Source organism: Pseudophryne corroboree, chromosome 1, assembly GCF_028390025.1.
Source record: "Pseudophryne corroboree isolate aPseCor3 chromosome 1, aPseCor3.hap2, whole genome shotgun sequence".
Lineage (NCBI taxonomy): Eukaryota > Metazoa > Chordata > Amphibia > Anura > Myobatrachidae > Pseudophryne > Pseudophryne corroboree.
This window is the reverse complement of record NC_086444.1, coordinates 519,468,285-519,495,465: the sequence shown is the minus strand read 5'-3', so window position 1 is coordinate 519,495,465 and position 27,181 is coordinate 519,468,285. Positions and strand designations below refer to the sequence as shown.

At 44.8% G+C, this 27,181-nt stretch overlaps 1 protein-coding gene across 7 annotated transcripts in view; it reads right to left on the bottom strand.

Annotated features, from left to right (window-relative positions):
- SMARCA2 (SWI/SNF related, matrix associated, actin dependent regulator of chromatin, subfamily a, member 2) overlaps window positions 1-27,181 on the bottom strand; it is a 631,684-nt gene that overhangs the window by 27,105 nt on the left and 577,398 nt on the right. For all 7 annotated transcript variants that reach the window (XM_063913944.1, XM_063913943.1, XM_063913946.1 and 4 more), the window contains 3 exons: window positions 25,113-25,218; window positions 23,939-24,040; window positions 1,772-1,907 (listed from right to left, as the gene is read on the bottom strand). In XM_063913944.1, the coding sequence (XP_063770014.1) occupies window positions 1,772-1,907; window positions 23,939-24,040; window positions 25,113-25,218 (344 nt within the window). The remainder of the gene's footprint in view (window positions 1-1,771; window positions 1,908-23,938; window positions 24,041-25,112; window positions 25,219-27,181) is intronic.

The following is a 27,181-nucleotide window of genomic DNA, read 5'->3' as shown; positions in this document are numbered from 1 at the left end:
TGTACACGGAAACCTCGGGGTATCTTTTTTAGACTTAAAGTAGTCGCTTAGTGACAAGCCAGAATATTGTCTAGGGCACTAAAATAGTCGGGGCTGGCTCTGGTGAGCGCTCACCCGCACTGAGGGAGAGAGAGGGGGAGGCTGGCTGGCAGCACAGCACAATGCAGGGTGAAGCTAGCAGTGGCACCACTGGGAAGCAGGAAGGGTTTTCCTGTGCATTACAGGAATAGGTATATAGGGGTGCCAAAATGGCATTTTATCTTTACCCTCCCCCAACTGAAAATATTGTGGCACCCTGTGTATATATCAAAATGACAGATAGGAACACTTTACTTTTGGCACGAAGTTGCCATCCAAAATTCCTCTTTCGAGGATTACCATACTATCAGATGATCAGGATTCACGTACATCTGCCTTGAATGGTTAAAAGTACCTTTTTGAGTTTTTACTAACAGGTGACACTATGTACCATCCATCTTCAGGCAAGGCCTTTAAAATTAAGCATTACTTTACCTGTAATTCAAGCTTTGTAGTATACTAGTTGGTTTGTCCTTGTAGTAAGGATTATATAGGTAAAACAGACAAAATTTAAAGAACGCAAGGGTAATCACAGGGCAGCTATTCGTACAACCATTGCTTCAGGTGCCAGTGACCAGCCGGTGGCTCTGCACTTTTTGGAGCATCACCATTCGCTAGCAAGTTTAAGATATAGGATAATACACACAGTGCCGCAATAACTAAGAACAATAAAAGGTGCTGAGCAAGCCACCCGTTTGTTAAAATGTGAAGCGCAATGGATTCTCCGTTTGAACACTCTATAACCTCACAGCTTAAATGACAGCGTTGTATATGCAAATTGTAGATGATGATAATTTGGGGTATACAGCTTCTATAAACCTGTCATGTGTCTCTTGCATTTAATAGTTTCTGAGCTCTGTTTATTATGTTATTATGCCTCTTTGGATATATAACTGTCTTTTGATTGAGCACCAAAGCTCCGGTTTTTAGTTTTATGTTTGTGGTGGGTGTTTCTTTCACCAGCTGTTTGGTCTTGAAATTATGACATCAGCTGATTGCCTGGAAGCAGGGCGGGTGAATGGTCCTGGCCCGGCAGCTGCGTTTTCACGTGGGATTAGCATGTGTATAAAGATTTGTGAGCATTTGTATTTTCTTATTCTGATGACAATATGAATAAGAAATACTGAAAGGATGATATAACATTGACTTTGTGTCTATTTATTGTTTTAGTACAGCTTGAGTGTCGCACCTTCGCAACATATACACAGATATCTTGTGAGGGCACCGAGCTGAGCTATGGGCTTGCATGCCTGGAGTGCCAAACCTTGGACGCTGTGTGTATATATATATATATATATATATATATATTATTATTATTGATAAACTGCTTATATAACCTTACAAACTTGATTCTGTGTGTCTTTAATCTGTCACAACCCATTTCCACTGATAAATGTGTGATAACCCGGTGTTAAACCTGCAACCGGTTACACCAAAAACAAGGTTTTGGAGTCGGTACATCAAACCGTTAACTTCAAGTCCTCTATTTTATGTCTTTCATTCTTTCTTAACTAGTTACTATATTGACCGTAATAAGAAAGAATTTTATGCTATAATATAATGTGTTTATATAATTACAAATAAAAAATAATAAATAAATTCAAGCATATGTCGAGAAGACTCTGTTGGCAGCATAGAAATTAGAAATGTGGCATTATTTTTTTTTAAAGGGAGATTTTGAAAAAGGGCTTACACTCAGATTCGGAATCATCATCATCATCTTCCTCATCATCATCATCATTGCTGTCGTCTTCACTCTCATCTTCCTTTGCAATTTTTTGCCTTGCACTCTTGAAGACTGATTGTAGCACAATTGAATCCTCATATATCTAGAAACAAGGCAAAAAAGAACATTAGGTAAAGGTGCCAAAAAGTACAAGATAATGGTAACTAATAAAACTCAATAGAGGCAAATCTGCAAGAGAAAAGGTAACTTTTTTTGTCATCAAGTGAGCTTTCTCTGTGTACAGACCGTTTAGGCTGTGTGACAGGAGCTGTTAGGACAGCCACAACTATGTGTGTCTCTCAAAACAAGAACACTCAACAGCACAAAATACATTTCATTAACAATTATGTTGTAATGTGTAAAAAAGTCGAGAAAAAGTACAGAACAAGTCCATTTAGTCAATAAAGTGCTATTTACTAAACTGCAAAAAATAAATAAAAAAATCTAAATTTAAAGAAAATGTTCAAACGTAACCAATGAATAAGGTTTAATTTTTTTCTATGATTTTTAGTAGACATAAAGGAGCCTTGAACAAGCAGTATTTTAAGAGAAAAAAAAATCACATTCTCCAGATAATGGGTTTTAATTTACCTACCGGTAAATCCTTTTCTCGTAGTCCGTAGAGGAGGCTGGGGTCCACATTAGTACCATGGGGTATAGACGGGTCCACTAGGAGTCATGGGCACTTTAAGAGTTTAATAGTGTGGGCTGGCTCCTCCCTCTATGCCCCTCCCACCAGACTCAGTCTGGAAACTGTGCCCGAGGAGACGGACAACTTCGAGAGAAGGAATTTACACAGATAGTGGTGAGATTCATACCAGCTCACACATACACACATACAAGGCAAACCAAGTTAACCAGCTTGACAACTCAGCAACTGCTGACTAACATTACTTAACCAAGTAACAACAGTACTAAACCAAGAACAAAGCAGTACCGAATTAACCACAGCAGGATAACGAAGTGCTGGGCGGGCGCCCAGCATCCTCTACGGACTATGAGAAAATAAGATTTTACTTACCGGTAAATCTATTTCTCGTAGTCCGTAGTGGATGCTGGGGACTCCGTAAGGACCATGGGGAATAGACGGGCTCCGCAGGAGACAGGGCACTCTAAGAAAGAATTAGGACTACTGGTGTGCACTGGCTCCTCCCTCTATGTCCCTCCTCCAGACCTCCGTTAAGGAAACTGTGCCCGGAAGAGCTGACAGTACAAGGAAAGGATTTTGGAATCCAGGGTAAGACTCATACCAGCCACACCAATCACACCGTATAACTTGTGATAACTTACCCAGTTAACAGTATGAACAGCAACAGAGCATCAGACAACCTGACGCAAACATAACCCTTAGTTAAGCAATAACTATATACAAGTATTGCAGAAGAAGTCCGCACTTGGGACGGGCGCCCAGCATCCACTACGGACTACGAGAAATAGATTTACCGGTAAGTAAAATCTTATTTTCTCTAACGTCCTAGTGGATGCTGGGATCTCCGTAAGGACCACAGGGATTATACCAAAGCTCCCAAACGGGCGGGAGAGTGCGGATGACTCTGCAGCACCGAATGAGCAAACACAAGGTCCTCCTCAGCCTTGTAGAATTTTGCAAACGTGTTTGAACCCGACCAAGTAGCTGCTCGGCAAAGCTGTAATGCCGAGATCCCTCGGGCAGCCGCCCAAGAAGAGCCCACCTTCCTTGTGGAATGGGCTTTTAATGATTTTGGATGCAGAAATCCAGCCGCAGAATGAGCCTGCTGAATCGTGTTACAGACCCAGCGAGCAATAGTTTGCTTTGAAGCAGGAGCACCCAGCTTGTTGGATGCATACAGGATAAACAGCGAGTCAGTTTTCCTGACTCCATCCGTTCTGGCTACATAAATCTTCAAAGCCCTGACTACATCTAGTAACTTGGAATCCTCCAAGTCACGAGTAGCCGCAGGCACCACAATAGGTTGGTTCAAATGAAAAGATGACACCACCTTCGGCAGAAATTGCGGACGAGTCCGTAATTCTGCCCTGTCCATATGGAAAACCAGATAGGGGCTTTTACATGACAAAGCCGCCAATTCTGACACACGCCTAGCCGAAACTAAGGCCAATAGCATGACCACTTTCCACGTGAGATACTTTAACTCCACGGTCTTAAGTGGCTCAAACCAGTGAGATTTCAGGAAACTCAACACCACGTTAAGATCCCAAGGTGCCACTGGTGGCACAAAAGGGGGCTGAATATGCAGCACTCCCTTTACAAACGTCTGAACCTCAGGAAGAGAAGCCAGTTCCTTTTGAAAGAAAATGGATAGGGCCGAAATCTGGACCTTTGTGGACCCTAATTTTAAGCCCATAGTCACTCCCGACTGTAGGAAGTGAAGGAACCGGCCCAGCTGGAATTGCTCTGTAGGGGCCTTCCTGGCCTCACACCAAGCAACATATTTTCGCCATATACGGTGATAATGTTTTGCTGTCACATCCTTCCTAGCCTTTATCAGCGTAGGAATAACTTCATCCGGAATGCCTTTTTCCGCTAGGATCCGGCATTCAACCGTCATGCCGTCAAACGCAGCCGCGGTAAGTCTTGGAACAGACAGGGCCCCTGTTACAACAGATCCTGTCTGAGAGGCAGAGGCCATGGGTCCTCTGTGAGCATTTCTTGCAGTTCCGGGTACCAAGTCCTTCTTGGCCAATCCGGAACAATGAGTATTGTTCTCACTCCTCTTTTTCTTACGATTCTCAGCACCTTGGGTATGAGAAAAAGAGCAGGAAACACATAGACCGACTGGAACACCCACGGTGTCACTAGTGCATCCACAGCTATCGCCTGAGGGTCTCTTGACCTAGCGCAATACTTTTGTAGCTTTTTGTTGAGGCGGATTGCCATCATGTCCACCTGTGGCAGTTCCCATCGATTTGTAATCTGTGTGAAGACTTCTTGATGAAGTCCCCACTCTCCCGGGTGGAGGTCGTGCCTGCTGAGGAAGTCTGCTTCCCAGTTGTCCACTCCCGGAATGAACACTGCTGACAGTGCTTGCACGTGATTCTCCGCCCAACGAAGAATCCTGGTGGCTTCTGCCATCGCCACCCTGCTTCTTGTGCCGCCCTGGCAGTTTACATGAGCCACTGCGGTGATGTTGTCTGATTGAATCAGCACCGGTTGGTTGCGAAGCAGAGGCTCCGCTTGACTCAGGGCGTTGTATATGGCCCTTAGTTCCAGGATGTTGATGTGCAGACAAGCCTCCTGACTTGACCACAGCCCTTGGAAGTTTCTTCCCTGAGTGACTGCCCCCCACCCTCGGAGGCTTGCATCCGTGGTCACCAGGACCCAGTCCTGTATGCCGAACCTGCGGCCCTCGAGAAGGTGAGCACTCTGCAGCCACCACAGAAGAGACACCCTGGCCCTGGGGGATAGGGTGATCAGCCGATGCATCTGAAGATGCGATCCGGACCACTTGTCCAACAGATCCCACTGAAAGTTCCTCGCATGGAACCTGCCGAAGGGAATGGCTTCGTATGACGCCACCATCTTTCCCAGGACTCGCGTGCATTGATTCACCGACACCTGTTTTGGTAATAAGAGGTCTCTGACCAGAGTCACGAGCTCCTGGGCCTTCTCCTCCGGGAGAAACACCTTCTTCTGGTCTGTGTCCAGAATCATGCCCAGGAAGGGCAGTCTCGTCGTAGGAATCAGCTGCGACTTTGGAATATTCAGAATCCAGCCGTGCTGTTGTAACACCTCCCGAGAGTGTGCTACGCTGATCAGCAACTGCTCTCTGGACCTCGCCTTTATGAGGAGATCGTCCAAGTATGGGATAATTATGACTCCTTGCTTTCGCAGGAGCACCATCATTTCCGCCATTACCTTGGTAAATATTCTTGGTGCCGTGGACAGACCAAACGGCAACGTCTGGAATTGGTAATGACAGTCCTGTACCACAAATCTTTTCAGGTAAATGTTCAGGGATTTTAAATTCAATATGGGTCTGACCGAACCGTCCGGTTTCGGAAGCGCAAACATTGTGGAATAGTAACCCCTTCCCTGTTGAGGGAGGGTAACCTGTACCACCACCTGCTGGAGATATAATTTGTGAATTGCCGCTAACACTACTTCCCTTTCTATGGGGGAAGCTGGCAGGGCCGATTTGAGGTAACGGTGAGGGGGGCATCACTTTGAATTCCAGCTTGTATCCCTGAGACACAATCTGTATAGCCCAGGGATCCACCTGTGAGCGAACCCACTGGTGGCTGAAATTTCGGAGACGCGCCCCCACCGCTCCTGGCTCCGCCTGTGGAGCCCCAGCGTCATGCGGTGGATTTTGTGGAAGCCGGGGAGGACTTCTGTTCCTGGGAACTAGCTGTATTGTGCAGCTTCTTTCCTCTACCCCTGCCTCTGGCAAGAAAAGTCGCACCTCGGACTTTCTTGCCTCTGTGCGATCGAAAGGACTGCATTTGGTAATACAGTGCTTTCTTAGGTTGTGAGGGAATATATGGCAAAAAATTAGACTTCCCAGCCGTAGCTGTGGAAACTAGGTCCGAGAGACCGTCCCCAAACAATTCCTCACCCTTATAAGGTAAAACCTCCATGTGCTTTTTTGAGTCGGCATCACCTGTCCATTGCCGAGTCCACAGGACCCTTCTGGCAGCAATTGACATTGCATTTATTCTAGAGCCCAGTAGGCAAATGTCTCTCTGGGCATCCCTCATATATAGGACAGCGTTTTTTATATGCCCCAGGGTCAGTAATATAATATCCTTGTCCAAGGTATCAAGTTCCTCAGACAGAGTATCTGTCCATGCTGCTACAGCACTACACATCCAGGCCGACGCAATTGCCGGCCTCAGTAGGGTACCTGAATGTGTATAAACGGACTTCAGGATACCTTCCTGTTTCCTATCCGCAGGATCTTTTAGGGAGGCCGTATCCTGTGACGGCAGGGCCACCTTCTTAGATAAGTGTGTCAAAGCTTTGTCTACCCTAGGGGAGGATTCCCAGCGTAACCTGTCCGTTGGCTTGAAAGGATACGCCATAAGTAACCGTTTGGATATCTGCACTTTCCTATCAGGAGAATCCCAAGCTTTTTCACATAACTCATTTAACTCATGTGAAGGGGGAAAAGTCACTTCTTGCCTTTTTTCCCCAAACATATAAACCCTCTTGTCAGAGACCGGGTTTACCTCTGAAATGTGCAATACATCCTTCATTGCTATAATCATGTAGCGGATGGCTTTAGCTATTTTAGGCTGCAACTTTGCATCATCGCCATCGACACTGGAGTAAGAATCCGTGTCGATATCTGTGTCAACAATCTGGGATAGTGGGCGCTTCCGAGACCCTGACGGCCTCTGCGCTGTAGGATCAGGCATGGGTTGAGACCCTGACTGTCCCAAGGCTTCAGCTTAATCCAACCTTTTATGCAAGGAGTTTACATTATCATTTAACACCTTCCACATATCCATCCAATCAGGTGTCGGCGCCGACCCCACATTCATCTGCACCTGCTCTGCTTCCACATAGCCTTCCTCGTCAAACATGTCGACACAATCGTACCGACACACCACACACACAGGGGATGCTCTATTTGAGGACAGAACCCCCATAAGGCCTTTTGGAGAGACAGAGAGAGAGTATGCCAGCACACACCCCAGCGCTATATAACCCAGGAATTACACAGTAACTTAGTGTTTACCCAGTAGCTGCTGTATTAGTGATTTTGCGCTAAATTTATGTGCCCCCCCTCTCTTTTTACCCTTTTTCTACCGTGATTCTGCAGGGGAGAGCCTGGGGAGCTTCCTCTCAGCGGAGCTGTGGAGAGAAAATGGCGCTGGTGAGTGCTGAGGAAGAAGCCCCGCCCCCTCAGCGGCGGGCTTCTGTCCCGCGATTTTGTGTAAAATAATGGCGGGGGCTCATGCATATATACAGTGCCCAGCTGTATATATGCTCTATTATGCCAGGAGGCACTCAATTGCTGCCCAGGGCGCCCCCCCCTGCGCCCTGCACCCTACAGTGACCGGAGTATGTGGGTTTAATGTGGGAGCAATGGCGCACCGCTGCAGTGCTGTGCGCTCTCTCATATGAAGACAGGAGTCTTCTGCCGCCGATTTTGAAGTCTTCTTGCTTCTCTCGCCGGCTTCTGTCTTCTGGCTCTGCGAGGGGGACGGCGGCGCGGCTCCGGGATCGGACGACAAAGGGTGAGTTCCTGTGTTCGATCCCTCTGGAGCTAATGGTGTCCAGTAGCCTAAGAAGCATGACCTATCCGCAGTTAGTAAGTTTGCTTCTCTCCCCTCAGTCCCACGTAGCAGAGAGTCTGTTGCCAGCAGATCTCTCTGAAAATAAAAAAATCCTAATAAAATACTTTCTTATTAGCAAGCTCAGGAGAGCTCACTAAAGTGCACCCAGCTCTGACCGGGCACAGATTCTAACTGAGGTCTGGAGGAGGGACATAGAGGGAGGAGCCAGTGCACACCAGTAGTCCTAATTCTTTCTTAGAATGCCCTGCCTCCTGCGGAACCCGTCTATTCCCCATGGTCCTTACGGAGTCCCCAGCATCCACTAGGACGTTAGAGAAAAGGATTTACCGATAGATAAAAAAAATCCTATTTTCTCCTACGTCCTAGTGGATGCTGGGGTCCACATTAGTACCATGGGGATGTACCAAAGCTCCCAGTACGGGAGGGAGAGCGCGGAGGCTCCTGCAGAACTGATTGACCAAACTTTAGGTCCTCAGAGGCCAAAGTATCGAACTTGTGGAACTTAGCAAACGTGTTCGACCCTAACCAAGTAGCCGTTTGGCAAAGCAGTAAAGCCGAGACACCCCGGGCAGCCGCCCAGGAAGACCCACCTTACGAGCAGAGTGGCCCTTAACAGATCTTGGACACGGCAAGCCTGCCATAGAATACGCATGCTGGATAGTGAACCTGATCCAGCGAGAAATCGTCTGCTTAGAAGCAGGACACCCAATCTTGTTGGGATCATAAAGGACAAACAAAGTCCGACTTTCTGTAACGTGAAGTCCTCTTCACATAAATCTTCAAAGCCCTCACAACATCCAAGGACTTTGAGGAAATTGAGGAGTCAGTAGCCACTGGCACCACAATATGTTGGTTGATGTGAAAAGCCAACACAACCTTTGGAAGAAATTATTGACGCGTCCTGAGCTCAGCTCTATCTTCATGAAAAATCAAGTAGGGGCTTTTGCAGGACAAGGCACCCAATTCAGACACACGCCTAGCCGAATTTAACGCCAACAGTGTGACCACCTTCCAAGTGAGAAACTTAACCTCAACCTCCTGTAGAGGCTCGAACCAATCTCATTGCAGGAACTGCAACACCACGTAAAGATCCCAAGGTGTTGTGGGAGGCACAAAGGGAGTCTGGATGTGCAACACCCCTTTCAAGAAAGTCTGAACCTCAGGGAGGGAAGCCAATTCTTTCTGGAAGAAAATGGACAAGGCCGAAATCTGGACCTTTATAGAGCCCAAACGTAGGCCCACATCCACACCTGCTTGCAGGAAGAGGAGAAACCGCCCAAGTTGAAACTCCACTGTAGGAAACTTCTTGGATTCACACCAAGACACATACCTTTTCCAAATGCGATGGTAGTGCTTAGACGTTACGCCTGTATCAGGCTAGGAATAACTTTGTTCGGAATGCCCATCCAAGCTAAGATCTGGCGTTCAACCTCCATGCTGTCAAACATAAACGTGGTAGGTCTTGATAAGCGAACGGCCCCTGCTGAAGAAGGTCCTCACGAAGAGGAAGAGGCCTCAGATCTTCCAGTAGTAAATCCAGTAGATCCGCGTACCAAGCCCTTCTTGGCCATCCTGGAGCAATGAGGATGCCTGAACTCTTGTTCTTTTGATCAATTTGAGAATCCTTGGAATGAGCAGAAGTGGAGGGAACACATACACTGACTGGAACATCCACGGAGTTACCAGCGCGTCCACCGCCACTGCCTGTGGGTCCCTCGACCTGGAACAATACCTTCGAAGCTTCTTGTTGAGGCGTGAGTCCATCATGTCTATTTGAGGTTCGCCCCAAAGACTTGTCACCACTGCAAACACCTCTGGGTGGAGGCCCCACTCTACTGGATTGAGATCGTGTCTGTTGAGGAAGTCCGCTTCCCAGTTGTCTACTCCCGGAATGAAGATTGCTGACGGCGCCATTGCGTGCTTTTCCATCTAGAGGATGATTCTTGTTACCTCTGACATTGCAGCTCTGCTCTTCGTTCCGCCTTGTCGGTTTATGTAGGCCACTGTTGTTACATTGTCTGACTGAACTTGAATGGCCCGATCTTTTGGAAGATGAGCCGCCTGTAGAAGACTGTTGTATATGGCTCTTAGTACCAGAATGTTTATCGGAAGGCTGGATTCCAGGCTTGACCACCTTCCTTGGAAGTTTTCGCCAGGGCGACTGCTCCCCAAAAAGAAACAGAGAAGGATTGGACTTGAAGTGGCGCACTTAAACATTAAATTGATACATAAATTATAACTTTTATTAGAGTATATTTGTTAAAAAGACCTGTAGCTGTGAAATATTAAAACCAAAAACATATAAATTGACAAAACAAAGTGTGATGTGTGAATAAAAACACACTGTGCTAACTGTGCAGTGCTACACATGTATAATATATTATAGGTACTATGACCATTGAATCAAATTATATGTGTTGTTAGGCTGAGTGCCCAATGGCGCTTTGAAGTCACTGATCAGTTGTACTAGATAGGCTTACTGAGGGTACTGTAAAGTGCAATATTCCAATAAAAAGCTCCCCCTCAGTTTGGGCGCTGTGACCCCTCACTTATGTGCAATCATATGCTTGTACAGCTATGAGTCAGTGTTTATCCTCACTAGTGATCTCAATGTAATTAGCTGTTCTCAATCAATTTACAGCAGGTAATATCTGAAGTCAGTATCACTTTAAGTGAATAATCTGTTTGGGCGCTATGACCCCTCACTTATATGCATTCATATGCTTATACAGCTATGAATCAGTGTTTCTCCTCACTAGTGATCTCAATGTAATTGGCTGTTCATTAATCAATTTACAGCAGGTAATACCTGAAGTCAGTGTCACTTTAAGTGAATGATAATTGATGTTAACTTATATGCTTATACAGCTATAGATCAGTGCTTCTCCCCACTAGTGATCTCAATATAATTAGCTGTTCTCAGTCGATTTACAGCAGGTAATTAATAAAGTCAATATCACTTTAAGTGAGTAATCACAATGTTCATTAGTGATATTGTTAATGAGAGACACTGTAATGTCCAAGAATGCATATAAACTGACAGTTTTCCACACTATTCACTACTATTATAGTGGAATATAGATCATAGCACTGGAACACTCCATCAGCTGTTAATAGCAGTATATCCTAACTAGCTGTTTTGTAATTACAGTAAGCCTATCTAGTACAACTGATCAGTGACTTCAAAGCGCCATTGGGCACTCAGCCTAATAACACACATAATTTGATTCAAGGGTCATAGTACCTATAATATATTATATATGTGTAGCACTACACAGTTAGCACAGTGTGTGTTTTTATTCACACATATCACACTTTGTTTTGTCAATTTATATGTTTTTGGTTTTAATATTTCACAGCTACAGGTCTTTTTAACAAATATACTCTAATAAAAGTTATAATTTATGTATCAATTTAATGTTTAAGTGCGCCACTTCAAGTCCAATCCTTCTCTGTTTCTTTTTGTGCATAACTATATATTGGCAACAATATATTCAGTGGCAGCACCCCCTATATAATTCAAATATCTGATATAGAATATAACTAGGGGTTTCCTTTGTTCTAATTTGGAACTTTTCTATAATATGCTAGTGCAGTAGTATCCCTTTCCCTGCTAACGTACTGACTGCTCCCCAAACCCTGAGACTTGCATCCGTGGTTAGAAGGATCCAATTCTGAATCCCGAACCTGCGGCCCTCCAGGAGGTGAGAAGTTTGCAGCCACCAGAGGAGCGAAATTCTGGCTTTCGGTGACAGACGTGCATGTGAAGATGAGACTCTGACCATTTGTGCAGGAGATCCAGCTGGAAAGACCGCGCATTAAATCTTCCGTACTGTAGAGCCTCGTAGGAGGCAACCATCTTCCCCAGAAGGAGAATGCACTGATGAACAGATACTCGGGCTGGCTTCAGGACATCCCGTACCATTGATTGGATCACCAATGCTTTCTCCACCGGCAGAAACACCCTCTGCACTTCTGTGTCGAGGATCATTCCCAGGAAGGACAATCTTCTCGTCGGTTCCAAATGTGACTTTGGAAGATTCAGGATCCAACCATGATCCCGGTGCAGTCGAGTTGTGAGAGCAATGGACTGCAACAACTTCTCCCTGGACGATGCTTTTATCAACAGATCGTCCAGATATGGGATTATGTTCACACCCTGTTTTCGGAGTATAAGCATCATCTCCGCCATTACCTTGGTGAACACCCTCGGAGCCGTGGATAGGCTGAATGGCAAAGCCTGGATCGGAGAGTGACAGTCCATCAGTGCAAGCCTGAGGTAAGCCTCGTGTGGCGGCCAAACAGGAATGTGAAGGTAAGCATCCTTGATGTCAAAGGACACCAGGAATTCCCCCTCCTCCAGACCCGAGATCACCGCTCTCAGAGATTCCATCTTGAACTTGAATTCCCTCAAATATGGATTTAACGATTTCAGGTTCAGTATTGGTCTGACCAAACCGTCCAAGCTTTGGTACCACAAAAAGGTTTGAATAGTAAGCTTTGTTTTTCAGCTGAGATGGAACTGAAACAATGACATTTGCCCTTTTCAATTTTTGAATGGCTTCTTGTAAAACAGCCCTTTCTGTCAGCAAAGCTGGTAAGCCTGACTTGAAAAATCTGTGAGGTGGGAGCTCTTGAATACTCCAGTCTGTACCCCTGAGATACAATATCTAGTACCCAGGGGTCCAGGCCTGAGGACGCCCAGACCTGACTGAAATTTCGTAGACGTACTCACACCTGCCCGACCTCCAGGCTGGGAGGTCCACCGTCATGCTGAGGATTTTGAGGAAACAGAGCATGGCTTCTGTTCCTGGGAACCTGTCAGTGCAGGTTTTCTGGATTTTCCTCGACCACCTCTGAAGAAGGTGGTCGGGGATTTGGACTTCTTTTTTTGTGTAAACTGTTTTTATTAATTAAGGCAGCAGACAGATCATTACAACAATACATTTCCAAAGAAGGGTACAGAATCATTGCATATCATATATGTCAGTACAATACGTTTGAAGCACCCAAAGTATGGAAATAAGTTGTCTGCAAAGCTTACATCAGAGCATATAAAGGGAGAACGTTTTAATAAAACAGCTTAGGATAAAAGGAAAGGAGAGAAAGAGAGGGGAGAAAAAGAAAAAAGGGAAGAAGGGGAAAGTTAAGAAAGGTAGAGTCAGGTAAGAGTGTCTGCGCAGGAAGGACGAGTTCTTTGGAAGATAAGGGGGGGAACTTTATCAATTACGGATCTGAGACATATTAGAAAGACACCGTACACGGAATATGAGGGGGGTTATGTAGCCATGTATGACCGATACATAGAAGAGTCCTTAAAGTCGTACCAGGGGAACCAGATAGCTGTGAAGTTAACGGTTTTCCCAGATGAGAAGGAGATAAGGTCTTCCATGTCTAAAAAGTATTCGATTTTTGCAAACCATAATTTAATCGAGGGTGGTGAGGTGGATCTCCAAAGAGTTGGAATAACCGCTTTTGCTGCATTGCTAAGATGTCTCAATAGGGAGTGTTTATAGGAGTGCGCTCCCGCGATTGAGGAACCAGAAACCCGGGTCTTTCGGGATCACGTCCCCCACTATCAGTTCGGAACACTTGAATACCTCTACCCAAAATGGAATTATAAGAGGGCAATCCCACCAGATATGCACAAAGCTCCCTGGGGCATTTTTACATCTCCAGCACAGATTCGAGAGGGAGGGAAACATTTTATTAAGAACCTGAGGAGTCCTATACCATCTATATATGAGTTTATAGAGGGTCTCTAATGTCGATAAGCATAAAGAGCTTGCTTGGGCGTTACGAAATCCCATTTGATCTGTGTAGGTAGCCCTGGCAGTTCCTTCTCCCAGGAAGCCATGAAGGTAGGAGGTTGCGGAAAAAAGTCTTCCATGATAAGCGCATAAATTTATGAGATAGTATGCGTGGGAGAGCTAGGAGAAACGCATATTTTTTCGAACCCGGTGAGATCCCTAGTTATATCAGAAAGGTTCTTGGAAGATGTTATGAAATGATGAACCTGCAGGAACTTCCAAAACTCAGCACTATGTAAGTTCCAATGAGACTGAACATCTGAAAATGAGCGCACCCTACCCGAACTCACCAGCTGACCGACCCTGAAAATCCCAGCCTCTGCCCATGGAGCAAAAGCTGTCTCGTGGAGACCCGGAACAAATTCGGAGTTATAGAGAAAGGAGGTTAAAGGGGACCATTTGGAGGATATATGGCTCTGAGATCTCAGTGTGGCCCATAATTTAAGCGTGGGGGAGACCGTGGGGTGGGTAACCTTCGGAAGGATAGGAAGCCAAGGTGCAATTTCGATATAATGTGGAAGGCATCCCTCCTCCAGAAGAACCCATTGTTTGCGATCTTTAGCACGCGACCACTCCAAAATCCTATTCAAATGTACTGCATGGTAGTAGTTAGAAATATGTGGGAGTTGTTGCCCCCCTTGGTGTTTTCTCCTAAATAAAATGTTGTGTTTAAACCTGGGTGTATTGCATCCCCAAACAAATGCACGAATAAGATTCTGTACGTCACGCAACCAAAGTAGGGGGATATGTATTGGAAGGGTCTGGAGAAAGAATAATATCCTAGGGAGGGCGTTCATTTTGACAACGTTGATCCTGCCGAACCATGATATTCTTAATTTCTTCCATTTCTGGAAGTCTAGGCGAAGCTTCGCCAACAAGGGGCTAAAATTCAGGGAGAATAATTTAGATAAATCGTTGGACAGCAGCACCCCCAGATATTTTAATTTGTGATCATGCCAAGTAAAAGGGAAGGCATGCTTCAGACCCTCTACTACATCAGAAGGAGTAGTTAAATTCATGGCAATAGATTTGGAATAATTTATTTTGAAGTTAGAGAGGGCTCCGAACTTCTCAAATTCAACCATCAGGTTTGGTAAAGAGGTTACTGGTTTCGAAATTACAGCGAGTAAATCGTCGGCATATAAAGCCAATTTGTATTCAGTCCCTTTTACCAGCAAACCCGAGATATTCGGATTAGCCCTAATGCTTCGAGCTAATGTTTCCATGCATAGGACAAAAAGCAATGGGGATAGTGGGCAGCCCTGACGTGTGCCATTGGAAATAGAAAAGGAATCAGAAAGGGAACCGTTAATCCTAATTTTGGCGGACGGGGAAGTATAAAGAGATAGGATTCTATGAAGACAGGTATTACCGAGCCCTAGATGTTTCAGTATGCCAGACAAAAAGTCCCAGTCCACCCTGTCAAACGCTTTTTCAGCATCAGTCGACAGTATGATTGATGGGGACGAAAGCGGGCCAGCATAGTGAATCATGTTGAGCACTTTTGAGGTGTTATCTCTGGCTTCTCGGCCTAAAACAAAGCCAGCCTGAGCTCCATGTATCAAACTAGGTAATAATAGTTTAAGGCGGTTTGCAATCAGTTTGGCAAAAAGTTTTACATCTATATTCAATAGTGAAATTGGCCGATAACTGGAGCAAAGACTGGGGTCTTTACCCTCCTTAGGTAAAACTGCAATATGGGCTTCGAGAGATTGCGGGGAGAAGGGCGAGTGTTCTGATATAGTATTAAAGGCTCTCGTGAGTAGAGGTACCAATTTCTCCTTGAAAGCTTTATAATAAGCAATGGTGTACCCATCAGGGCCAGGACTCTTGCCGTTGGGAGAAGATTCAATGACTTTCCTAACCTCCTCAGTAGAGAAAGGGGCATCTAGTTCTTCCACTTCTTTTATGGATAGCGTGGGAAAGTCTAAGTCACGTAAGTATTCAGCTATGGCTATTTGATGGGGCAACTTATCCGCTCTACCGTTCGGACAGGAAAGGTTATACAGAGTGGAGTAATATGCCCTAAAAGCCCTAGCGATGTGAGGTGTCTCATGTTGGGGCTGACCGTGACTATTTTTAATTGTATGAATAAAAGTAAGAGCACGTTGCTCTCTAAGGGCTTTGGCCAGTAACTTCCCGGGTTTGTTACCCCATTGATAGTATCTGCTACGGCACTTCCGATAAGAAAATTTGACTCTGTCAGAGAGTAGCTTATTCAGATCGGCCCTGGCAGCTTCAAGATCAGCATAATGTTGTGGGGTTTGGAATTTCTTGTGTAGAAGCTCAAGAGATTGTATCTTAGACGATAATTCACCCCGGAGTTTCTCCCTCTGCCTTTTGCGGAAAGATCCCATCTGGACACAAACCCCTCTAATGACACATTTATGTGCCTCCCAGACCGAAACTTTAGAAATGTCGTCTAGGTCATTGGTACAGATATAGGAATCTAAGGCGTTGTCGATACGGGACCGACAGTCCGCGTCCTGCAGAAAAGTGTCGTTAAAACGCCAGGACCATTGGCGATGTGTGCTGGGAGGCAAGCGCAATGTGAGGTTAACTGGGGCATGATCTGACCACACAATTTGTCCTATAGAAGCATCAGAAAGGAGATGTAGGTGTCGGTGACTCAGAAACAGGTAATCGATTCTGGAATATGTCTGATGTGGGTGTGAGAAAAAGGAATAATCTATTTCGGCAGAATGTGTCAGTCTCCATGTGTCAATCAGCTGGTGGTCGAGCAGGGCGCGTCTCACCCCCCTATGCTCCCTCTCCGGTCTGCAGGAAACCTTTTTAGTATTGTCCTGAAGGGGATCTAATATCCAATTTAAGTCGCTTCCCATCACCACCACCCCCTCCAAAAGAGGCTCTGCATTATCCAAAATCGAGGATAAAAAGGAAGGTTGTTTAGCATTGGGAGCATATATGTTCAAAAAAGAAAAGCGTTGGCCGTATATGTCGCATTTCACCAGCAACCCCCTACCTTCAGCTATTCTATGGGAGGTAACATTAAGGATAGGCAGGTGGCGAGCCAATAATACAGCCACGCCTAATGTCTTGCCGGCAGAATTATTGGACAGGAAAACATGAGGATAGTAGTGACATTTTAGGGATGGCACATGTCCCATCTTAAAATGCGTTTCCTGAATAAAAGCAACGTCAACTCTCTCATCTCTAAGCCATTTGAGGAGTTTAGACCTTTTCTCAGGAACATTTAGCCCTTTAACATTAAGGGTAGTGACATGTAAATCATTTGCCCCCATCGTTACGGCACACCTAAGGGCTTCACAATAGTCATCCTTCCGACAGACACTGGAGGGGGGAAAGGAAGAGCAGCAAGGGAAAGAAATAGAAAGAGAGGGAGAACAGAGAGAGGAAAAAAAAGAAGATGCAGCGTGGAAAACCACGCTGCAAAGTACCATAATATTAAGCAGAGATGAGAATACTAGAAAAAGGACAGCTGCAAAAAGGACAGGAGGGGAATCCTGCCGACTCCCAGTCCAAAGAAACAGGGGATGCAGCATAATGGGGTCCTACGGGGGCCCAGGACAGCGACCATCCACAAAATAGAAGCTAAACAAATATAAAGTATTACAGAGGAATGCGCACAGGTGAAACATACAGAGAAAAACAAAGTAAAAAAAAATAAATAAAAAAAAAATATGTAAGCATATATATATATATATATATATATATATATATATATATATATATATATATAGTATTCCAGAAAAGAATGGCACTGGAGGCAATAATCACCATAAGTATAAAGTGTATTTAAAGCAACAGCTGTTTCAGGGCAGGACGCCCTTTCCTCAAGCAATAACACCAAGAAGTTAGACAAAAAAAATGTATATATACACGTGTAATCTTTAAACCATCTAACCAAGTTTCATGAAAGCTGAGCAATTATGTATACGAGTATCGTCGCCGCAATAATGAATGTAGCTTAAACAAAAACAAAATAACATAACGACGTTACCCCATCACTCATCCATGAAACCATTACAACTTTACAACGTTACAAAAATTACAAAAGTTACAAAAACCGATCCCACGTGTGGGCAACACATAGCACTATTTAAGGAAGAGAACCTAATGTATGACATGAGCAACAGGAGAATACACGTCCACATGGGACATAACCTCTCCAATCACGCACGTGAGCAACGCGTTGAAGCGCAACGGAGTAAAACCTAGTATACGCTAGCAATAACAGGAGCAACCTCACAAAGACAAGACCAGACCCCCCCCCCAGTCATGGAGGCTCAGAGGATTGTGAACTAGCAGGATGAGTCCCCCGCATCCGCGGGGATCGCACTTGATGCCACACATCATCTGGAGGGATCACGGCAGGTATGTCGGGTTGTTGATGAAAAGCCACCCAATCAGGTAAGAGCACTGGTGGTATGCCTAGGGTCGTAAAGAAGGCCGGTAAATCCGCAGGTCTGGAGAGAGTGGCTACTTTGCCGTTGATAGTAACCTGAAGAGAAAAAGGGAAGCCCCATCTGTATTTCATTTCAAGTTTCCGAAGAGAATCAGTAAGGGGCTTTAAGGCTCGGCGCTGTTGTAGGGTCGACCATGCGAGATCCGGAAACAACTGAATCCTATTCTCCTTGAAAATCAATACCATCCAGCTGACGGGCCTTTCTCATTAGCTCTTCTTTTTGGGCATAATAGTGGAGCCTGCAAATCACATCTCGGGGCTTTTCCGGTGGTATGCCACGAGGACGGAGAGCACGGTGGGCCCTATCAAAGACTATGTCTTTGTTTGAATCCAAGTCGATAAACTCTCCAAATATTGCCGTTAAAGCATTCGTCAGATCAGCCTGTTGAACGCTTTCAGGGAGACCCCTGACCCTGATATTATTCCGCCTTCCGCGATTATCCATATCTTCGATACGTGATTTAAGAAAAGATATATCATTCTGCTGATGAGAAAGCACCTCCCGAAATTTGGTTAAAGTGTCAACGCTAGATGTCTCGTGTCGTTCCAGGATATCCACACGTGCCCCAAGTTGAGACATGTCATGTCTGATCGCAGTTACTTCTTGCTTGATGGTAGATAGCAAGCGAGTCTCAAGAGCCGAAAAGTCTTGTTTCGTGGGAAGCGATCTGACATGAGACTGAATCTCGCTGATCTCTGCGGTCGAAGAAGAGGCTAACGGGGGTTGCGTGTTCCTGGGGGACGACATGTCGCCCTCCGGGGTGTGTAAAGACGGGGAGGTCGGAACGGATAAAGAGGCGGCTGGGTCTGTGGTCGGTGAAGTTAAGAACTGCCGTAGATCCGACGAATGACGGGCCGCAGGTGTTGGGGCCACATCTGGCTTGATCTTGGCCTTTTTTTTCTTTATGCCTCTCACCATGAGATCGGTCTGTAATGAAAGTAGTGCAGTATCACCATGTCACATGGCTCGGCAATATAAAGATGCGTGGATCATCGCCGTGCAGTAGCCCCCACATGGTCCTAGGTCAACATCAGGGAAGCAGACACATATTTAGCGGTCTTTACATCTGGCCGCAGCAGCGCCGCATCAGCACTTAGCCCGGTTGAATCACATATATGTATATATGCATATGTGGCCCGTAGCACCAGGGGTCCACAAGTCACAGAATGATCCCCAAGAATCAGTATGCTCAGGGGGGGCCAACTGGCTATAATAGACTGCAGAGGCTGAGATTGATGTGACAGCTCCAGGGGAAGCAGGAAATGGGCAGAAAGTTATGGATTTATACAATAGTTGCCAGCAGCGGTCAGGCGGACTTGATGACGTCACCCCCAGCCGAGGGTTCAGCCGCACGGCCCTCACCCGCAAGCCACACCTCCCAGCGACCACGAGCCCCGGCGCCCGGCAGGAGAGAGACAGCAGGGAGCCGGAGAGCCTCACCTAAGATGGCCGCCGGGCGTCCCGCGGCTCTGTCCAGCCGCCGAAGGTCTCAGCGGCTCCCAGCAGCGGAGGCAGGTAAATAGCAACCAGCGGTCACGTCCCGTCATGGCTCTCAGTAATGCGGGTGCCGGCGGTCAAGGGGGAGCTCACGGCCCGATCTCGGGGTCCCTGGAACTTCCTCCGGGATCGGGGAATAAATCGAGGCCCCGGCTCCTGGAGTTCCTGTAGGCCGCAATCCGCGGGAGCTCTAAATACCGCTCCCCGACTCCGCGACACAGACAGGGGCACCGCAGAAGGATCCAGGGGGGACAGGGAAGCAGGTAGAGGCAGCAAGGGCGCTCAGGAATAGGGTTTTTGGTGGATTATAAGCCCCAGAACACAGGAGCTCTCGTGATGTGTGTCTGCCTCCCTCAGCAGCCAGGCCACGCCCCCGGGGATTTGGACTTCTTAACCTTTGCGGTCTGAAAGGACTGCATTGTAGACGCAGAAAAGGATTTCTTTGGCGTCAGTGGCTGAGGGAAGAAAGGCTGACTTACCCACGGTTGCCGTGGAGAGCCACGCATCCAAAGCCTCCCCAAATAGAACCTGACCTGTGTAGGGTAGGTTCTCCACAGTCTTCTTGGATTCTGCATCCGCAGGCAATTGGCATAGCCAGAGTCCCCTGCGTGCCGACACAGCCATGGATGCTGTCCGTGCAGTCAGATTAATAAGGTCCTTCATGGCCTCCACCATGAAACCCGCAGAATCCTGTATGTGACGTAAAAACAATTCAATGTCACTTCTATCCATAGTATCTAAATCCTTTAGTAACGTGCCTGACCACTTTACTATGGCTTTAGAGATCCATGCAGAAGCAACAGTGGGCCTAAGCGCCACGCCTGAAGCAGTGTATATGGACTTGAGCGTAGTCTCAATTTTGCGGTCTGCCGGTTCTTTCAAAGCGATAGACCCAGAGACAGGTAAAACCACCTTTTTAGACAATCTAGAAACAGAAGCGTCTACTATAGGAGGGTTTTCCCACTTTTTCCTAGCCTCTTCAGGGAAAGAAAAAGCAACCAGAATTCTTTTTGGCATCTGGAATTTTTTCTCTGGGTTTTCTCAGGATTTTTAAATATAGCGTTTAATTCCCTAGACACAGGAAAGGTAAGGGAGACCTTGTTATTGTAAATAAAATAAGCCTCCTCGACCTGTTCAGGAACTTTGTCAGTAATGGCCTCAATCATTAGTTGTACCACTTTAGCAAGGGATGCCTCCCCCCGCAGTATGTCCCCATTACCGTCACCCGTATCAGAGTCGGTATCCGTATCGACTTGCATTACTTGGGCAAGAGCACGCTTTTGGGGGCATAAACCAGGGAACTTAGATGAGGTATTGGGAGCTGAATATGACAAACCCTCCACAGATTGTTTTAAAACCTGTGTTTCAGTCTCATAATGAGCTATCCTAGATGAAATCTGGGATATCATACCCTTAATAGAAGCCAGCCACTTGGGTTCGGGTTCAGAGGGCTGAGACAGCGTATTGCATTCCTGAGTACATGGAATAGACTCTTCTGGAGAAGATACATACTCTGCAGCACAAGATACATAGTCCCTGGACATGGTAATGTGGGATATATAGCATATACACACTCAGGAAATTGTCAGACACAGTTTCCCCCAGTACCTTCAGAGAGAGACAGAGTTATGGAGCCAGCCCACACAGCGTTCCAGTAGACAGATATATAATAAATGCCTGGTGCTGACTGTGCAACTGTAATAAACTACACAGTAATGTGAATAACTCTTCCCCCCCCCCCCCCTTTTCTATAACTCCCTGATACCGCACAGGATAGCTAGTTATGTGGAAGGTCAGCGTTCTCTGTCAGTGTCTCTGTAGTGTGATCTGCAGGGAGAAAATGGCACTGGTGAGTGCTGGATCCGCTCTGAGAAGTTCCATCCCCTAAAATGGCACATCTTCCCGCACTTGCATAGATTATACTGGCCTGAGGTAAATTATGCTAGCAGAAGCCCAGAGTCCCTGATAGCTGGTGTAACCAGTTTTAAGGGTGCCTGCGCCGGCCCGGGCGCCTCTCACAGCGCCGTACTTTGTACCTCTGAGCCTTCTGGAGCGCAGCCGCAGCGCTGCTTTCCCACCGGATCCTCGCTTGTTGGGTCACCAGCGTTCAACTCACCACCGACGTCTTCTGGCTCTGTTATGGGGTGGCAGCAGTGCTGCGGGAGCGAGCGGTCGCCTCAGGGGCTTGCGATTGACACCCTCAGGAGCTCAGTGTCCTGTCAGCAGAGCAAGTGGCCATTAACCTCTGTGGGTTGGACACTACTCCCCCCCCCTAAGTCCCATGAAGCAGGGAGGCTGTTGCCAGCAGCCTCCCTGTGCCTAACTCTAAGAAAAACAACAAAACTAGAAAAACTCCTATGGAACTCCCCTAGCTGTGACCGGCTCCTCCCCTAGCTGTGACCGTCTCTTAACGGAGTCTGGTAGGAGGGGCATAGAGGGAAAAGCCAGCCCACTCAATTAAACTCTTAAAGTGCCCATGGCTCCTAGTGGACCCCTCTATACCCCATGGTACTAATGTGGATCCCAGCATCCTCTAGGACGTAAGAGAAAGTGGCATGTACGTGAGCTCAGAATGAATGGCTTGTTTACAAATAATCCAAATAAATATGGACTGGCTTTTTTGGGCATGCCTGCATATCTGGTGTGCAGAGGAGTGACCTGGCCTGAGTGTCAGGAAGCTAAGCTATCCAGACTGGAAAAGCCTGACGCTTGACACTTGCATCAAATGAAAGAGTCTGCACATATCTGCCCATTATTAGTCAAAGACTAAAGATAGTAGGGATTATAGCAATGCATAGATGGTTACCATTTCACAGTATAAGAAAGACTTGTACAAAATGTCAATGTTTGTATTTTCACCTCACCATGTAATATGTTATCATAGCATGTTTCTCAAGAGCACACACTAAGTGGCTGTAAATTCACTTTCATGATTAAGTACAGATACTGTATGCCCTCACACATCTTGCATCAATGCAACACCTAGCAGGAAATGCCTGGCACGAGTGAGCCGATAGGTCCTGTGAAACTCAGTTAGCGTTGGGTGTTTTTTTTGTCGAAAAATGTGTCTTATTCCCATCGCTATATTAAAAGAACGCACAAGACTTTGCTGAATAAAATGATATGCAGCATGCAGGGTTGGAAAAAAAAACGGTTACAAAAAAACCCGCTTTTTTTGGTTTAAACCAAATTTTTTTTTTTTGCATTAATGAAAAAAATTATAATCAGGTATTAGAACCCTTAATCAACCATGTTTTAATGCTTTCTAACATTAATAACGTTATTAGGCTTTGATTTGATTTATTTTACATATTTCAATAAAACCAATTTTTGACAGCTTATTATTCCTATTATATCTGAATATATGTAGATAGACTAAACATATTAATACATACAAAGTATACTCAGATGAAATTGAAAATAAGAAAAAGTTAATGTTAAGCATTGGTCTTATTATAATTAAATCTGAATAGTTATACAAAATGGAAAATGCAAAAAAGTACTTTTCAAAGAAACACACACACACACAAAAAGGAGGAGTTACGCATTAGCACCGGGCATGTCACTGGCATTAAACATTTTGAATAAAACACCTTTTTTTAGTGTAATAGGCTTTTTTTTTTTAATAAGTCACTGTGCTGTGCTAACAGCATAATTAAAAAAAACAGAGTGGTTTTTATAAAAAAAAAAATAAAAAATTGGTTTAAACCATGCCAAAAAAATTATAGAAGCATACTGTAATATATAACAAAAACAAAGTGGTTTTTTTTATTAAAAATCCATTTTGTTTAAACCAACCCCAAGCTGGTTTAAACCAGCCAACCCTGGCGGCTGCCTATATTCTCTATTCTAGGAAAATACTGTAACTGTACCATTTCTTATGCAGATACAGCCACGACCGCACACAGAATATAGGCATGCCGCATATTATTTTAATCAGCATAAGTTGCTTGTGCGTCCTATTCACGTTTTGCGACTAAGATGCATTTTAATGGTAAACTCGCATGTAAAGATGCTCGGCGCTACCTTGTCACGCCACAACATGGTTTGACTAGAAAGGCTGTTTAATGTGCAGGGAGGCTAGATGTTAGCCAACAGATCTGTAAGCAAACAATATGAGCAATAACAATACTCACCTGTGAGCCTTCTAAATTGAATGTCTGTGCATTGTGACACAGCAACATGACGTCCTTCTCTAGGTCACTTATACTTCTGTATTTATGATTGCGAATTCTTTCCTATTATTTGAAAAAGAGAAAAGGAAACTCAACGACAATGCAACTGTCTAATAAAATCAAAGTGAAACTGGTTTGGCTAGGGCAACCTCTCGCGTCACTCTTCTCATTGCACGTTACCTATAACACAAGCCCCCAAGTTAGCAGTACAGCAATGAGTAATAACCTGACTCTATAATATACAGTAGGATTGTAAATAATTAAGTAGCCAGTGGTTCAGACTTCTTGATGACAGCCCACTCTTTAAAAACAAATCCCTTAACGTCAGGATAGCTTAAGCTACTTTTGTGACAAGATTACAACTTTGTTTCTCCCACAGAGGGTTATGGTAAACACATAGTCACAATAGTATAGAAAGTGGTGAACTAATGGCAAAGAATAAATGCAGATATAAGAAAATATGTAGCAAATTGTAGATTCTTGTAGGAAATACTACAAACTCCACTCCAGAGAAAACTCCGCAGTGTAAAAACTCATTTAGCATCAAGAATTAAAAAAAAAAAGAGCACTATGGCGGCTTACTATACAACTATGTGTATGCAGCATACTAACCTACTTTTAAGGTTTCCTCTCTGGGAGAAACCTGCAGAATAGATACTGTAGGACACTTTCAGGGTGCGTGGCTGCCTTGTTGCTAGGCCCCGCCCCAAATGTGGCAAAATGCAGTGATTCACGGGAGAAGGCTGGACAAAATTATGTGAATTTGCATCATTTATCCCCACCCCCTCTATACGGTCCCCTAATCCAATGTAAAATCTCCTCATCCAATGAAAAATCTCTTCATCCTGCCAACTAGGATGCAGGAAGGAAACCCGGAGATTTGGCCATACTTCAGTGGGTGCGGGGGACTGGCCGAAAAGTTGTGAGTCTCCCGCAACCTGCCAAGTACGGTGTGTAGCTAGGAAACAATTATTAGGGACTATAAAAAGTCCCTGTTATAATTGTTGACTGCACATTTGGGTAGCCATGTAAAAATACCCAGAAACGCTGTGATGGTTGGCAGAATTAGCTATCTAAATCACTGCATTTATGGGAAATGAAAAGAAAACCTCTCTCAAATTACAAGGAGTCATACCTTTATTTTTTTGAAGTCAACAGGTTTGCGGATTAATTCATAATACTCTGGTAATTCTTTTCTAGAAGGGAGCTGTATGAAAACTTCACTTAGTTGCCGTCCAGAGCTGTTAAACAGAAAAACAATTAAAAGTATTACAAACATATTACGTTGACAGCCATGTATGCTCTGGGTGGTACAATTTTCATAGTGTCTGCATTACTCTAATGTTGATGAGTCATCTGTAAATTAATAAAACAAAATAACAGATCCTTGCAAATACTGCAGACAAATTAGGTCTAATGTGCAACTTCTGAGAGCATGCATTATGGAGGTGCTTTTCATAATTATGAGGGGCTTATCCATAATTATTTCTATTATAGTGGAGGAGGAGCATCTTCTGTAGTTTGTTGAACAGGGTTCCAAGTGCAATGGTGCATCAGACACTTGCCTTCAGTGCTGCTCCAGTATTTCACATAAAACTGGATGTGTTAAGGGCTTGTGCACACCGGCATTCATAGCTTCAGCCTTCCCTTTGTCTACAATGCAAGCTGGTCAACCTCAGAGAGATCACTGACCTCTGTGCAGACACTAGATCAGCACAAATGGCTTTCAGGGGGTGGTATTCAGTATGCCGGCTGTTGGGATCCCGGCGCTCAGTATACCGGCGCCGGAATCCCGACACCCGGCATACCGACAACTATTCTCCCTCTTGGGGGTCCACGACCCCCCTGGAGGGAGAATAAATAGTAGCGCGCCACCATGCCCGCAGCGAGCTCGCGAGGGGCTCATTTGCACTTGCCCCGCTTCCAGAATGCCGGCAGGTGGGATCCCGATCGCCGGCCACTCATACTACACCCCTTTCAGGGACTTGGGAGAGTAGAATTTCCTACACGCTTATCAAAAGCACGTTCAACACTATTTTGACTGGGAATTATTCTGGACCTCCCCAAAAAGTCAAATTACCCTCAGAAAATGCGCCATAAATAGTATACAGAGTTAAAACGTAATGCCATCGGAGACATTGCACTGAACAGTACATTTGCAATGGTATGCTAGAAGATTTAGTTCTTGTTGAAAATGTTTTTGTAAATTTTCTCAGTCAGGCTCTGCAGAGAATGCATACTGTCACAATTAACCATTTCCAAATAATAATAATTTAAAATGATGCTATAACACCGTATATATATATGTTTTCTTAAATTCACAGAATTAGGTCTATTTCTAGGCCAAGTTACAGTATCTTGTGCTTACATAGAAAGCAGAAACGTACACAAGGGGCAGAACATTTAATGATCTGAGAGAGACAATAAGAGATAGCAGATAAAGGGGACAATGTCTCAGCCAGGATTTAATATCTACAGTGAGATGCATAGATTTCTACATCATGACTGTAAAAATGGACCATTTATAAAAATAAAAGAAAGATCTAGCAATAGTATTCCTTTTCTTGAAATAACAATGCTGAACCAGTAAACAGAATGACGTAAAAATCTGTGATTGTATTGTGTGATGCTTTTTATGAAATGAACACAAATATGCCGGATAGTATAATTGCTGTGCAGAAGGTGCCACCTACTGGTGGACAGAGCTGATAGGCGAGTGTTAGAAAATTACAATAGATTGATAACAAAATAAACAATAGTGCTATTGTTTGATGTAATACATTTGAGGAGGCCATCAAAAGCTTTTATACATACTTATCACATAAAACAATAGTTACGCTTAAACATACGTGCACTTACAAAAATAATATATATAAATATATCAATGGACAAATACATGCACAAAGATTATTAAGATTTTTTTGGGGGAAAGCATTTAACATCAAAATCATGGAGCAAGAATTAACTATACATGGCCACTTTGATGGTTCTTAAATGTTCTATGACCTGTACAGGGATTAAACCCTGCTGCTAAATAGTACTTCTCTAAATGTAAAATGACTCAAGGTATTAAACACACACATTTGTCTGACAAGACTTCACCTGCAAGTGTACAGGATTATAGATTTTTATATGGTACTCTGGCTAGCAAAACATTAATGGCTGCACATGATTATCTCCATCTGATCAGCAATGCTGTGTTCC